General features: G+C 40.2%; 1 protein-coding gene across 1 annotated transcript; it reads left to right on the top strand.

The window, feature by feature from the left end:
- The first annotated feature begins 1,219 nt into the window (after positions 1-1,219).
- Positions 1,220-14,447, top strand: ADGRG7 (adhesion G protein-coupled receptor G7). The gene is given in 8 exon segments (XM_026061281.1): positions 1,220-1,296; positions 4,335-4,500; positions 5,509-5,611; positions 5,955-6,115; positions 7,459-7,571; positions 12,447-12,752; positions 12,754-12,809; positions 14,377-14,447. Coding segments are annotated over 8 exon segments (1,053 nt in total).
- Positions 14,448-15,752: the final 1,305 nt, after the last annotated feature.

Here is a 15,752-nt window from a genome sequence, read left to right as displayed (position 1 = left end):
CAACAGCAGCACACCTCCTGCAGGAGAGCTGGCTGCCAGCCCAGGCCTCCCGGAGAGGCCCCAAGCACTCCCTGCAGCCTGAGACCTGTAGAGCTGCAGCTACTGTCAGAGGGTCGGTCTGGGTCCAAGCCTCTGACACAGCAACTCCAACAGCCACTGGGGAACGCGCTCTGCAGCGTGTCACGACCATACTTGAGGAAGTGTACACCACAGGGAACAGAAATGAAGGTCCCTTCACACACCCTTCTGCACAAACTGCTGCCTCTATTTGCTGCGCTCTAGGCCTGGCTCTTATATAGGCCTCTCCCTAGCACTGACTCACAGGGTGCTTGACYRCCCAATCAAGGGCCACTGGGATCAAAGGCCCCAACCCCCTCTGGTCAGGGGCAACCCAGAGAGCTCGTTAGCAGCAGCCACTCCTAGCTGGAGCTTTTCCCACGAGCTTYTYCCAGRAGAAGTCAAGGCCTCCTGCAGTTGTCCTTGCCTAGCTTCCCCTTTCCTGTTCACAGCAATCACCTGCTAGTTCCTCGGGGGTCCTCAGAAAGCCCACAACTTCCACCAGGATCCTCAAGTTCTAGTCAGAGCCCAAACACTGCTGCGCAAACTGCTGCCTCTGTTCGCTGCCTCTGTTCGCTGTGCTCTGAAGATCTTGAAAAAGCCAAATATTTCAGAAGACTCTCAGGTGAGACTTAGTAAGACTAAAGTAAGATTTTTGTGGCTTTGTGATTCGCTATTGATTCTGTCCTCCCTCCAGAAGCAGAAGGAACACTCTTCAGAGCGGTTCCTGTCACCTTTACATAATAACACAGCAAAATGCACTCATTTGGTGATAAGCTGAGTTATTCAGTAATGGACCTGAGTGCATATTTGTGGAATCACTGCCATTTCCATTCTCAGAGCAGAGTGGAAATTTGTTACCAGCTATTTTAACTTGCATATATCTGAAATTCTAATGCTATCATCATTTCATGTTTAGGTTCAACATTTAATCTTTACTGTCTAAATTAATAAAATCAGGGTATTTATGAACCCATTGGCTCAAAGTTTGTATTCTCTCAAATGACATCCTCTACTTTGTTTATTCCAGTGTGTAGCTTGAAACAATGCTGATTAAGTGGTCTTACCATGCCAATTCACAGTGTAGAACATGAGCTCATTTATTTCAATTGTTATTGAATATTACCTTATTTTCTGCTTGTCTCAGGCATCTGTGGCAGTAATGGCTACAGTCAGTCAACTCTTGGACGCCAATGAAACAGAATTTAACCACAATAATCTTGTCGATGATACAGCAAGGTGACATTAGATTTTGCTCTTTTTATTAAATGTAGTAAACTGCATTTGACCTTCCATTTCAATATAGAGGTGGTTCACAAATGAGCCAAAATGTTTTTGGTATCCATCTCCAGCATGCAGTTTGGTTGATTCAGTAGAAATACATCCAGGGAAAAAATTTTGGCTGGACTTTTCTGCTTTGGAAAAAAGAGGAGGATAGGGAATGAGGAGTAGGGGCTTCTGGAGTTAGGTCCCTATTTGGTCATCAGCTGGCTCCAACAGTTTGGTGAAATCATTTAAGTAGCATGCCACTGCCTGTGGACATGTTATAGTTTACAGAGTGGTCCTACCTGCCAGCTGAGATGCTAGGAGAACACACTGCAGTATTTATAAACACTTACAGCATTTTCATTTCTTTTCAGATGAGTCAGAAGTAATTTTACAGGATCCAGTGTGTGGAAGGAGAAAGCTATAACATACTCTCTCCATGAAGAATCCTGTATATTTACATGTATTTGTTAGAAGAAATTTCCCACTTACCTAGTGAGCTATTACAATTTGACAATATGCTAGATTTCACCGTACTCCTGCCCTAGCTGCAGTTTAGGCCAAATCCTGTGCCTCCTGAGGCCAAAAATAAGATTTCTGGTGACCTCAGAAGTGACACCAGAAATAAGATTTCTGGTGACCTCATGTGCAGCTAGAGCAAGCTCACACAGTTTCTGCACTCTGCCTCACATGCTGGAGAGCAAAATCAGAGAGGAAGCACAGAAACTGAACCTGTAGCTATATATTAACAGAAAGTGGTAAAGAAAGTTTTATCTTACTCATTATTTCAATGCAGCCTCACAAGAACAATGGAAAAATTTTCTTTGACCAGCAACATCACCCAGTCCAACACTGCAATTCAGTCAGTCCCACTGAAATTAAAGTCATCTACAATTCTGTTTTCTGCACAGAGAGGTAAGCCCATGTATCTTGCTGGATTTCTGTGGACAAAGTGGTACATACCATAAATTCTAATGTATCCAGTGATAATTCCTGTAGATACGGGATTGGGATATTTTCAGTCAACAAAACTAGAAGTACAGGAAAATGTCCCTGGACTTATTGGAGATCTCAGTACAGAAGTTCAGATACTGCTCAACATTATAAATAACAGTAAGTTCTTTACTGAAAACTGGACCTGGGAAGATTTTGAATGAATATTGTCTAAAAAAAAATTCTCAGCCAATATAAACAATTACATGTTGTTTTTTATGCATACTGGTGTCATACTATGGTGCAAGAAATGTACATATCAAATGAGCTGGATGATCTTACTTATAGATTAATGCTTATATATGTGTAACATGTCCAGAAAGCCTTTGGCGTTTGAGAATTTTTCATTTGTTTTGTTTTTTAAAATTCAGAATGTAATGAATCTTGAGCCATGCCTTTGTGGACATCAAGATCAAAAGCTGCTGCATACACATCTTCCCTGAAATCGAAGGACAGCAACCATTTCAACTCCAATTGCCACTACTTTTTGTTGTCAGTAGACTGTGACGGTAGYTGTGCTGTGCCTGCTGCCGTGAGGCTGACCAGTTAGACACCCAGTCACCCGCACAGCTTTGGGTCTCTCCCACGGGAGGTATCACTAAACCGCCAGGAGCTGTAGAAATGCCTGTGTAGCTGTTACACACGGTGTTGGTAGCACTAACTGTTATTAAAATTGTCTGACACATCTTTTAAGACTCTGCTTTTGCTGGCTTACAACTTTGACACACTTTAACTGTGAGGGCTGAAATTATCCTTACTTTTCTTTAAGTAAATTATTTTTGAAAGTTTAAGGCCAAATTTCTCGATGCTAAAGAAACGCTTGCAAGCTTATTTTATGAAACTCTGAAGTGAAGCCTTCTGTTATGGAGCAGGGACCTGAATTTTGGATTGGATGTGCCTTTTTGTTAGACACTGATCTGGCTCTGTTTCTTTGTCTCTTTGAAAGCTCTTTCAAACCCATGGAGACTCACCAAACGTTTAATTCGTGGTTGCTAGTTATACGGTCTTTGTTTCCTGAATGTCCAGTTTTGTCCCTTGTGTCTGATTTGCAAAAGTGCTAATTATGCACAGCTGCAACTACAGTCCCAGGGAGCTTTGATCATGTGCATTTCGATGGCACATTAAAAATTGTAGGAATTTCGGCTGGGTACCTGAAATGAGCGGACTTGTCCTTAACATCTCCGTATAACACTATAATAGCACTAAGCCATCATTACTGATGGCGTAACTGATTACTGTTCATTCTGTTGACTGTTTCAGATGACAATCCTGTGGAAAAACAGTGTGATCATGTAATTATACTCTTTATCGTAAAGCCTCTATGTCATAGCTCTTCCCTCAAGAGAGACAGTTTATCTTTTCAAAAAATAGATGTATTTAAAATTAAATGCACAACTGACATGTTGCAGGTATAAATTTACTGTATTCAACCTCTCTTGATGAAAACAAAAAGTAACAAAGTAAAACCAAGAATAAAATTAGTTATTTAAAATAGGATTTTTGTTTCCTCCTTTAAGTCACAATTAAGACTAGTGATTTAAATCACTTAAAAAAAAAAAAAATTTCTTTAACTTAGTAGAAGATTGCCACAAAAGAAACAGAGTCCAACAGTGGAGTCCAAAGGGAGGAGCTCAGCCAGCATCTTTGGACTTCTGAGTTTCTAGTAACTTGGCCCTGTTGTTACTTTTTCTTCTTTGGTGTTATTAAAATCCTGGACCTTTGGAGCATGTGTACATGTCTGGATATAGGATATTATTTTCCTCTCACTACCAGTGCTTTTTCTTCAGGAATTAAGAGAAGGGAAATGATTATTTTAACACTCCACCTCAGCAAAAAATGAAGATGAATCTCTTGAGATTCATGGGAAAAGAAGTTCTTCTCTAGATCTTAAATGGACTCTGAAGAAACACCTAAACAAAAATCTGCTGTAAATCCTGCATGTGTGAAACAGGATAATGTAGGCTGCTTGGAAGGCACCAGCTTCTCTGACATCTGTACCTACTTTTCTGTTTGCCTAGCGAAGGTTCATCAGATAAGGGAAGAGCTGGTTTTGTCCTGTATCAAAATGACAAATTCTTCCAGTAGAGGATTTATAGGAGTCACAGTAGTTTTTCTAAACAAATCATCTCTGGCAACATTGATGGTGGAAGAACCGGTGGTGTTGAACTAGCCTTCAGCCCGAAGGTAAGTTCTCACAAGAATGACCAGAGGTTGACCTAGCCCTACTGCCTGTCTTCAATATTTGTAGAAAGAGACTCAAGCAGAGAGGTTTCTTTGGTATGCCCCCTTGATTTCTGGCAGTGAGCTGCTCAGGGAGCTTGAGGGATGCATACATGACCTTGTAAGTGAAACAGGAAGCGTATTTAGATAATGTTGCATAGAAAATGCTTTTCAACTTGTGTATTTAACATCTGATATTACTGCTTCTGTATTACTAAGCTAGGACTTTTGCAAGCAAAACTGTATTTCATAAAAAGTGATAGCTATGCAAGAGCAGATTTGTCCAAAATCAAGAATGAAAAGATACAGGTACCTGGAAGACAATTTTTCTTTTCAGGAGACTCTCAACGCTTTGGGAAACAAGCAAAAGATAACATGAATGGCAGAGCCCAACAAGCTTACCAACCTGGGGAGCGTTAATTTTTCATAGTATCTCTTAACTCCCTCTTTCTTTAAAATCATTGTGCATTTTACTTTAGCTTCCTCCCCCAGGAATTTATTGCAGATGTTACTGCTTTTTGCAGGAAATGTTCTATGTGAGTCCTCACTTGCCTCTAATAGCTGAATTTTTAGATGAGATATACTGATTTTTTAGCATGTTTCTCCAGAAAACAATATTTGACTTCTTCTTACAATGTTTAACTCACTTGACAAAGATTTTTAGGCCCAAATACATGCTTGTGACAGATCAATAATCATCCTGATGGATATATGCAATTAAGTGATCTGAGAAACAAGTACAATTTGTATGGCTGTCACTGAAATAAGCCTATAATTAATTTTTTTTTATTCCTACCTTTAGCTGTCATTTTTAACTGAACTACCTAGTACTGCAGATAATGTGGCTTTCACTATTTATGTGTACATCTCAAGGTGCTCATTGCTTATTAAAACACAGTTCTAATTGCGGTTGCCCACTGAAGTATATTAATTGAAAAATACAGCATGCATCTTGGTATACGACTGTGCTAGCAAAGCTGTGTTGGAGGAGGGGACTGGATGGTTCACAGACTTGGCCGTGGATTTTACAATTGTTTGCTTCCCAGTTCCAGTGTGGATTCAGCTCCAGTTGGCAGTAATTTAATGTTACTAGTATCTGAAAGCTGTTGTTTGGCTAATGCAGAATTTATTTGGCACTTGTTGAGTGCCGTGGGGACGTACTTCTAAACCATAATTATCTGAGTAATTCAAAGAAATTGAAAATTTTGTTGGCAGTCTTGATTGAGAAAGGACCTACAATGTAAGCTCACAAAGCCAAATTATGCCATTATTAATATTCTTCATAAAGTTTACTGGAATTGCTGTAAACTCCTCAGTAGGTTCAGCTCCCCTTTCAGGGGATACTTGTCAGCACACATTGTTTACTGCTGCATATCTTTTTATGCTTCTTCAACCATCTTTTCTCCTTGTAATCCCAGTCCACAGTACAACGCATCAGAGCTCCAGCTGCATGATCATGCATGATCACAGATTTTGGGACTATACCACTAATGACTGGAGCACCGCAGGCTGTACAAAAGAAAGAGACCAATTCTTGAGATGCAAGTGTAACCACACTACTAATTTTGCTGTCCTGATGGTAGAGCATCGCTCCTTCTTGAACAGGATGAGGCTGGGTTTATTTTTTTCCAATTGTTCTTTGACTTATAAGACCAGAATGTCAATATAAGGGCTTACGTGTGCATTCACCGAGCTAGAAGACACAGGCATTGAAGATGACTCCTACGGCACTTCCCTGTGTTCCCCCATGGCCTTTAAGACGACCTGTGGCAGAGTTGGCAAACTGGGACATGTGGGAGCTCCCCAGGCTGCTGGAAGTTCTGGTTTCCTCTGACATAAATTCTAGCTAAACCCACCCAACTTTGCACCCCGGCAGCAGGGAAGTGCTGGCACAATTTATTCCCCTTGCTCAGCTGTGGTAGCCTCTGGCACTGCACCTAAATTGCTGCAGCTGGTTGTTAAATAAATGTGTGTCTAAACCCGAAAGTGCCCTGAGACCAACAATAAAGTAGGCTGGTGCCTGTGTTAGCTCAGCTGTCTGTGTGGCACTTCCTTATGCTGAGTAAACAACTCAAAGCACTCAGCACTAACTATTTCCTTTACTTATATGTTTATAAAAAGTAATTACTTTGTAAATATTAAGTCTGCTATCATTTAGTTTTACATATTTTCCTCTTGTGCAAGACTACTTAGGAATGACTGCCTCTCTGACAGAGAGGCAATATATGTATTTGTTTCAACTTCTCTACATGAAACCTTCCCTGGCTAAAATTGCATATTGGCCATTGACTTCAGTAGCGCCAGGATTTCAAAATTTCTTTTTAATCTGTGTTCACAGATCAGCATTTCCATATTTCTAATATTTACTTATTTCTAGACTTCCTTTTATGTTATGAATAACATTTTTGAATAAGATGACTATATTTGCATAACATTTTCAAACAAGATGACAAGATGATCTTCTAAGAGAAGATTCGTATCCATCTACACAAAGACAACAGTTTTTTCTGTTTCACTGAATACATTTACATTTTGTTTGCTGCTTTATTGCCACTGTACAAACAAGGACTGATTTTGATTAGTAATTCTTTACAACTAGTCCTTACTAGTCAAAATTCAGAGTGCATGTCAGTACAAAAAGTTAAAGCTACTCTTTCCAATCTGTGTCACCTTGCATTTGTTTATGAATAATTTAATATGCTATTTTGCTAAATAGTTGATTCACATTGTTAAGTCTCTCTTGGAGCTTCTCTAGCCTTGATTGTCCAGAATATTTCTGTGTTATCTGAAAATTTTGGCAATGGAAAGCAACAGTCATAACTTTACAAAAATATTTTCATTTCAACATGCAACTAGAAACACACAATTGTAGAAGGAAAATTATGTCTGCTCATCTTATAACTGATACAAATTGTTTTCTAGGCCTTCCAGATCAAATATAATTATGCAAAACCTTTGGAGTATATCTCTTACATTGGTATTGGATTGTCCATTGCTGGTCTGGTCATTACCATTTTGTTTCAGATCTTCACTAGGTAAGAGTGAAGATGTAAAACTATAAATATTTCATGCTGTTAAAATATCTTTCTCTGTATATAGTTTGAGGGGAAAACAGAGAAAGTAGCAATATTATCGATTAGCAAGTAATACAAAAAAATGAGCTAATCATGTAGTGTAGTTTGTTAGTAAGTGTGGCTTACTGGTTAAAGCAAAGTTAAGCAATGTCTCAGCCATGCCACTCACCTGGATGTGATTTTAACTTTTCTGTTACTCTTTCCCTCTTTTAACATGAGGATATTTATACATATGATTATTATTTGAGAAATCCATACTAAAAAATATTAGATTTGAAAAGAGGTGATGTAACAGGATACCTAAGAGCCCAGTTTGGTAAAAGGCCAAGCCTTTCGTAGGAAAAGCTGGGCATGACCACTGACAAGAAAAGTCTTTCCATCGCTCTGGCTTGTGTTGTGCAAAGCACAACAGGATATCAAAAGTACCCCATGAAAAAATATTCCTTCCTGATGATGAATGCTGAAGCCTCCTGTGAAGCACGTATTTCTCATCATTCAGCTGAACATGTCTATTTAGCTTTTGATGCACAGCCCAGTCTTACGATCAGGAAAATGAAGAATAGCCTAAATTGATAGCAAAACGCACTACCATGACTACAGCCCTGGAGGCTAGTCTACCAGTCCCGGAGTGATTAGCTCCTGACTGGCGGCAAACTTGCAGAGATCAATGCTCAGATGCCTCTGGAAATGAAGGGGTGCTCTCATGTAGGCGTTTTGTTGCTGTCAGTCAAGGTGAGCTCTAGGTGGGTTCCTCACGGGCCTGTGAATTTGAGGCAAGAAGTGGTGATTCAGTGAATGAAACTGTGATGGAAACACTCGGTCAGCATCGCTGTCCTATTCCCCAGGTGACTTTATTCCTTGCTTGGGAAGATAATGCATGGCTCATAAATACGCTTACCACAGCCTCTTTATCTTCACCACTCTGTGAATAACAATATCTGCTAATGTTTTCTCCCCGATAGCACTTTCAGGCTGGGCAGTGGACTCCACTGGAGCTTGTATGTTCAACTCCACAATCCCCCTGCTTTCCAGCAGAAATTCCAGAAAAGCGCAAAGCAAAAGGATGACTCTGGAGTGCATAGGAACATAAGAGCAGCTGTGCTGGGTCAGACTGAAGACCTACCTAGCCAGTACAATGAGCAGTTTATAGTAAAAGGAGATGCCTAGAGAAAGTAAGTCAGGGCCATATGCAGTAACATAGCTCAAGTGAGGAGCAGGGACAAGCACCTGGGCTTTAATGCAGCTCCTGAGCAGAGGGGAGGCTCCACATGGGACTTCTTGCAGCTCTTGCTCATAACTTAGCTGTTTTTATGAGAGTCTGACCCAAGGTTATCCAGTTGTGCCATATCAGAGCTGGCTTTTGGCACCGGCAGTCAAACCCCTTTTTGGAGGGAGATTTGCTCAGGGCTGTGACAGAGCATAAGAACAGGGAAAATATATATGCTATTTCTTCCCAGCATTCTCCCAAATCTCCAAGCTTGTGCAGTTCAGGGACTTTCTCTATAGGCTGTGATTCCTTTTATTTAGAAAGTTGCAAAGGATTTTTCTTCTGTGAATTTGTCCAATCCCACTTTGAGCCCATATAAACTTTCAGCATCTGCTTTTTTTGGCAAGGAGTTCTATAGTGCAAAAAGAACTGCCTATTTTGTGTAGTTTGAAACTGGCTCCTATTAGCTTCACTCAAAGCATCCCAGTTCTTGTATCAAAAGAGACTGATCAGCTGATCTGTAGCCATGCCCTCCATGCTATTTCAGACTTTGCTGACCTGTATCACATCTCCCCACAGCTGTCTCTTTTCTCTTGTTCTTTTCTTAAATTTTTTAAGCTCTGCTATGAATGTGTAAGTGGCATAAGGATGTTTTCTGTTTTGCTTTTTCTGCCTCTTCCTAATCATTTTTAACATTTGATCTGCTTTTTTTGACCAGTCCTGTGCACTGAGTGGGTGTATTTTGTGAAATTATCCAGTATCATCCCAAGATTTCACTCCTGAATGGAACAAGCCTGTGCTTTTATATGTCAGATCAGAAGTTTTTTTTCCCCACGTGATTCATTTTACATTTCTCTATATGAATTTCATTGCATCTTAGTGCCCAGCCATTCAGTCTCATAACAGCTTTCTGCAATTCTTCACAGCTGCCCTTGGCTGTACCACCTGCATGACTTAATATCAGCAGCAAACTTTGCCTTGTTGCTTACTTCATATCCAGCTTTATAATGAAAACTTTGAACAGTGAGGGTCCTACCACAGGTCTCTGCAGAATTGCATTAGTGAGCTCACCAGAAATGACTGCTTAGCTCCCAGCCTCTGTTTCATATTGTTTAAGCAACAGTTTATCCATGCAAGGACTTCCCCTTTTTGCCATGGCTATGACCTTCTGTAAAAGTCTTTGGTGAGAGACCTTTCTGAAAAAGCTTTGGGGAAACCAGGCCTGTGCTGACTGTGTGAGCCTTAGCCACATGCTTGCTGAATTTTTCAGAAAACTCCAATAGTTTGGTGAGGAAGGACCTTCTTTTACAAAAGCCACACTCTCTTCAAGTACATCATATTTGTCCACCTAGTGAGCAAGCCTTTTTAAAATTTGTATAGTTTCTGCTATTTTTTTCAGTAAAGATGTCAGATTTACAGGCCAGGAACTCTAAAAGCAACATGACATTTAACACCCTCCAGTCCTCATGTACCACATTGATTTTACATGAGAGGTTACACAGCACTGTTACTAGCTCAGTTATTTCATCCTTAAGCTCCATCAAGACTCCTGGATGAGTGCTGTTTGTTCCTTGTGGCTTGTTGCTATTCTTTTTGCCACTTCATTCCATAAACTCTTCCAAAGCTACTGCAATTTAAGACAGATCTACTGATGAAGCACTCACAAAGTTCTCCTTTGAGATCCTTTCCCCATCTGAGGACTTCTTTTATACTCTAATCATCTATTGGCTGTACAGAGTCTCTGGGAGGCCTCTTGGTTCTGGTATGTTTCAAGAAAGATTTATTATTAGATTTAATGCCTTTTGCTCATTTTTCCTCAAACTCTTTTTATATTTTTACATCTAATTTGCCAGGGTGTAGGTTTTGATTTTCTTCATTAGCACATCACTTCAGTTTTCTGGACAATACTTACTTGCATCTGCTAATCTTCCTTCTGCTTAGGTATGTCAGCTTCCTCTTGTCTTTTCTCAGATATTTCCTGGTATTTGTCTGCTACAGGCTTCCAACATAGTATCATTAAGTAGTCTCCATGCTGCCTGTAAGGGTTTATTTCTCTTGGCTGCCCCTTTTAACTTCGTTTGATGATCTGCCTTGTTATACGTAGTTCCCCTTTAGTCAAGGTGAGCATAACTGTGGTGGATGTTTTGGTTTCTGTTTTTCCTACAGGAATGGTCAATCTAGATATGTTACGGCTTTTACTGCAGGGCAGCTCACCAGCTACAAGATCATAAAGCAGGCACTGTGTGCTACTGTGGATCATATCAAGAGCTGATCCTTTTACCGTGGGCTCCCATGATCGTGTCTAACGATGTCACTTCTGAGTTATGTTCTAGTGGGACATTTGCCCAGTCTACAGGAGGGCAACAGCAGTCTCCCGTTACTGTTGTATTTTCCCCACTGCTGCTCTGCTCTCTCTTGGCATGTCTCAGTCTGTGTTACTACCTTGGTCAGGGAGGTGATAATATAGGTCCAGTGCTACATTATTCCTGTGTTGGTCCATGCTACTTGATGAGATGGTTAGTTCATTACACTGACACTAGGCTTTTTTAACGTATAAGAGTACTCTGCCATCAGTCTGATCTACTTTTTTTTTCCTCTATGCTCTGTACCCTAGTATTACAATGCCCCATCAGTTATCTTTCTTCTAGCCAATTACCAATATGCCTGTTATGTTGATGTCTTCGTTTAAGGATAGCCATTCCAGTTCTCTGTCTTATTTCTTGGACTTTTAGCATTCACATAGAAGCATGTATATCACTCTTCATGTTCTCCTTTTGCTATTCTATTTAAATATTGCTCTGCTTTCTGTTCCCTATTTGATAGTTTCTATACTCAGTCCTATACTTCATTGCCTTTGAACAATGAAATGGCATATATAAAATGCCTGTTCATAACAGGTGATTTCAAAGCATCATGATTAAATGTAAATGTTTATCTACATTGCTTGTGTTACCATTTTATTGCAAATTACTTCATTCAAATATGATTACAGCAAACTTCCTTGATAGACATGCCCATAATTAAGTGCCATGTGACTCTCAGATGCTCATTTGAACAAGGAGCAAAGTCATGCCAACAGAGTCGTAGCTATCATAGATGAATGCAAGCTTCTCATCTTGCTTGTACTTATGTAGATTTGAAGTAATTCCCTCAAGGTCAATGTATACATATTTAAACTTGTAGGAGCTTCCAGACTCTACCTTTCAAATGCATTTATAAGATAGAATTTGAAAGTGTAGGGTTATTCTCTTGTACCTTGAAGAGTGTTTAGAAATACTTCTCTTATGTTATTTCACCTCTCAACACTGAAGAGAATGATTCTAAAAACTGCAGAGAGGAAAAAAGAAAATGCATCCCAAATGCTGTTGGAAAGGGCACAGTCCTCAAAGGTGCTGAGTATTCTCTGCAGTACTTGAATCAGACACTACTGACAAATTTGGTAAGTTGTGCAAGAGTAACAACATCGTAGAACTCTGCAAAAAGTTACAGCTTTGTTTTTTCTCTGTATTAAAGATTGCATACCCTAGCTTGCTTCCTCTATATGCAAGTAAGCTTCAGAAAATGAGGAAGTATTTTATAACTTTTCTTATTTTGCTTTACTTTTTCTCCAAATGTATTTCTACTAACAGGAAAACTCGAAAGTCCTCAATAACGTGGATGTTAGTGAGTCTCTGCTTCTCTATGCTAATTTTTAACATCATCTTCATCTCCGGAATTGAGAACTGAAATGCCAGGAATCACAGCAGTGATACCACCAGATATGACCAGCAATATCAGACTTATGACACCGCCAATAATACCTTACTCACATCTGATTTGGTAAATCCTCCTGCAGACCCTTGGTGTACAGTTGTGGCAGTCCTACTGCATTACTTTTTGTTGGCAACATTTATGTGGACAGCACTCCGTTCTGCACAATTGTACTTACTGCTGCTTAGTCATGAAGCCGCTTCCTGGACGCTTCGTTGTAACCATGTCAGTAATTGGATGGGGTAAGATTTAAAGTCATATATATAGCAATCTCATGCCAAAGTATCAGTACGTTCAGGGAGGGTTGTAAAAGTATTAGACCAGTAGACAGCAATTACAGTCAGTGTCCCGAGTTAGCCACTGTGGTTTAATAAGTAATCTCCAGTTACTGCTTACACTACTGGTATAATCTGAATTTGTTGTCATTGTCCCGATGTGGCACGGAAATCAATAGCTTGCTCATCAGCTCAGCAGCGTAGGTCTGTTGCATGCAGCAGAAATTTCTCAGTAACCAAGACATTCAACAATCTGTTTCTGTCAACTGAAGGAAAAAATCTTTCAGATACAGTGATTGTATATGGGAAGTAAAATTATTCTCTGGCCCTTTTGATCTCAGCCAGAGCCTTGTGTGCATCCAGAAGCAGAACTGACTTACATTATTTGTTACATTATTTATTAATAAGCAATGAGCACATCCTTAAGACTTTATAGCAATTAGCAGCTACATTGCAAGCTGAAGGGGAACTACTTGGAGGACTGAAGAATGCAGACACAGACATTAAGTAAGGTAAATCTCAGCTTCCTTCAAGACACTATTCTAATACAGTATACAGGAATATCTGCCTTTGGCCCACTATGTATTCAACTTTTGTGGTATATTGATTCTGATGGCATCTACTAAACAGTTTTAGATTCCAATTAATTTATTATTATGTCTTGCATTTGGGTGGGGATAGAGGCAATTCCGCTAAAGCTTTTAGACTTCAGACTGCACGCACAAGCCAGAAAATGCCCAGTGAAAGCTGCCTGGCTAAATGACACTCTGCTCTGTGGTGTATATTGCATGACAACCCAGCATTAGGTTCTCCACTGTGTCTTATGATTCATTACACATGTGCAAAATAGCATGATTCTGATTCACTGCATTTCAGAGTTCGAGAGTAGAGTAAATACTGGGCAGTCTGGAAGATCTGTAGTAAGGCTGAAGGAGGGAAAGAACAGGAACAGCCCTTAAGGAGCATGTTTATCTCCTGGACAAAAGCTTGTGTGGGGCCTCCTTCCCATGAGACGTGCAGCTTAAACTTCTAACAGGTAGTCAGGGGAGCCGGAAAACACAAAGTGATGCAAAGGGATCAAGGAAGTAACTTCATTTCTCTGAGAAAAAAAAAGTACTCTCTGCATCAAATTCGTATGAAATATAACAGTGCTTGGAGCAGAATTATCTTAAATTAGTTTCCCCTGCAGACAAGGGGGTAGGCTTGCACGGCTGTGATAAGTCAGCTACAGCACAGAAAAGAGCTGGTTCTGTTACCAGAAGAGTCATCTCTGGAAGCTGTGTTGAAGCTCTCTGAAGGCAAGAAACGAACAAGGTATGGACATGAGCTGTTCTCAGAAAAATACTGCTCACAACCCCCAGTCCTGCCTTTTCCTGTAGGCTATGGATACCCACTTAGCTTAGTGCAAGGCAGATGAAGCACAGGTCTTAAAATCTATGGATTTTAGGAGGCAAGTAGCTATTTCTGTAGAGGGGGGATAAGGTACATCTATGCAAGTGAACAATAAACTGCTGATGTCTCTCCTATTAATTAGGAATCCCCGCTATAGTCATTGCAATAACACTTGGAACTACTTATAGAGAAGGAAAAGCATTAAACTACTGACAGGAAGAATTGTAAGTAAATGAATTATTAAGATACTTGCTATCCCATACCTTTTATGCTGGCTTATTATTAATGCCATTCTAGATTTATTACCCGTACTTAAAGAAAACTCTTCACTCAAGCTAAACTTCCACTATAAGAAAATGCAGTTTTTCCTCACTAAGGATTCTGGATACTAAATCACACATCTGCCTTGAATGCTCCTGTAAGCTCCCATGTGGCTTTAAATGGAGATTGGGAGTGCTCTTGGTCTAGCTGAAATTCAAGACATTCATTTAAGTGCATAACTGTATTTCAGTACATAAGCTTAATCATCCCATTTACCTTAAAGCTTTCTGGCCAACATAACTGATATCCCTAATTGCTGTATGCTTTTGGCATCTGCCCTCATCTGAGTGCCAGCATCCCAAAGCTGGCTATTATGCTTGCAACGTACCTTGGTGACAGTGGACAATATAGAACAGAGGTAGACTTTTTTCAGAATAGATGTAAACACAAGCCCCTTTACCCGTGGTGGTCATCTCGTGATGGTCATTTAGGGGGTGTTGACCTCTTTCTGAGATTATTTATCCACAAAAAAAAGAAGAAAGGATTATTTCAGGGTAATCCCATCTGCCTAAATTTTTTCCCATTTTTGTTTCAACCTTTGTCCATTAGGTCTTCCCTTATTATTCTTTAGCTCTATTATCATATATACACTAAAGATAAACTTGCACATGCTGGCCAGATACCTGTTTGGATAGTTATATTCCACCTTACATTTCCCTATGCAGTTTGTCTGATAAAATCACTTTGCACTCTGCAGAGAAAGGCATGATCAAATGCCCTCAGCTCTCAGGGAATGGCTGCCTTTCGGAGATGGGCTAACAATGTGGAGGAATGGTTAAGCGAGAGAGGGCATGATCTGATTGGGATGAGCAATCCCGTTCTCAGGGTAAGGGAAGGAATGTAGGCCAAGGCAAGCGAGCCTGCGGAAAGCGGCCTTATCTAGGCCAAGGCAAGCGAACCTGCTGAAGTCTGCTGAACGTGGCCGTATAGCGGCCTTGAGCACTACAAAAGAGGGTATTCACAAAACTGGTAAACAAGTCTGGACGGAACTAGGTTCCATACATGTCGATGGAGCGCGGTCAGCAACCTTGCACCAATCATGTATCCGCTTTATAGTTATGGACAGAAACTGTAACCAATCATGTAACTATTGCTAGCGCATGCGTATTGCTTGTCGATATATATACTTTGTGTAAGCTCTAATAAAGGGAGAACGACCATACTCATATTGAGACTCATCGTTACTCCGGGGTCCCC

The sequence above is a fragment of the Apteryx rowi genome, unplaced genomic scaffold (genome assembly GCF_003343035.1).
Source record: "Apteryx rowi isolate R43461 unplaced genomic scaffold, aptRow1 scaffold_1795, whole genome shotgun sequence".
NCBI lineage: Eukaryota > Metazoa > Chordata > Aves > Apterygiformes > Apterygidae > Apteryx > Apteryx rowi.
The sequence above is the reverse complement of the archived record's forward strand: the minus strand, read 5'-3'. Positions and strand labels throughout refer to the sequence as shown.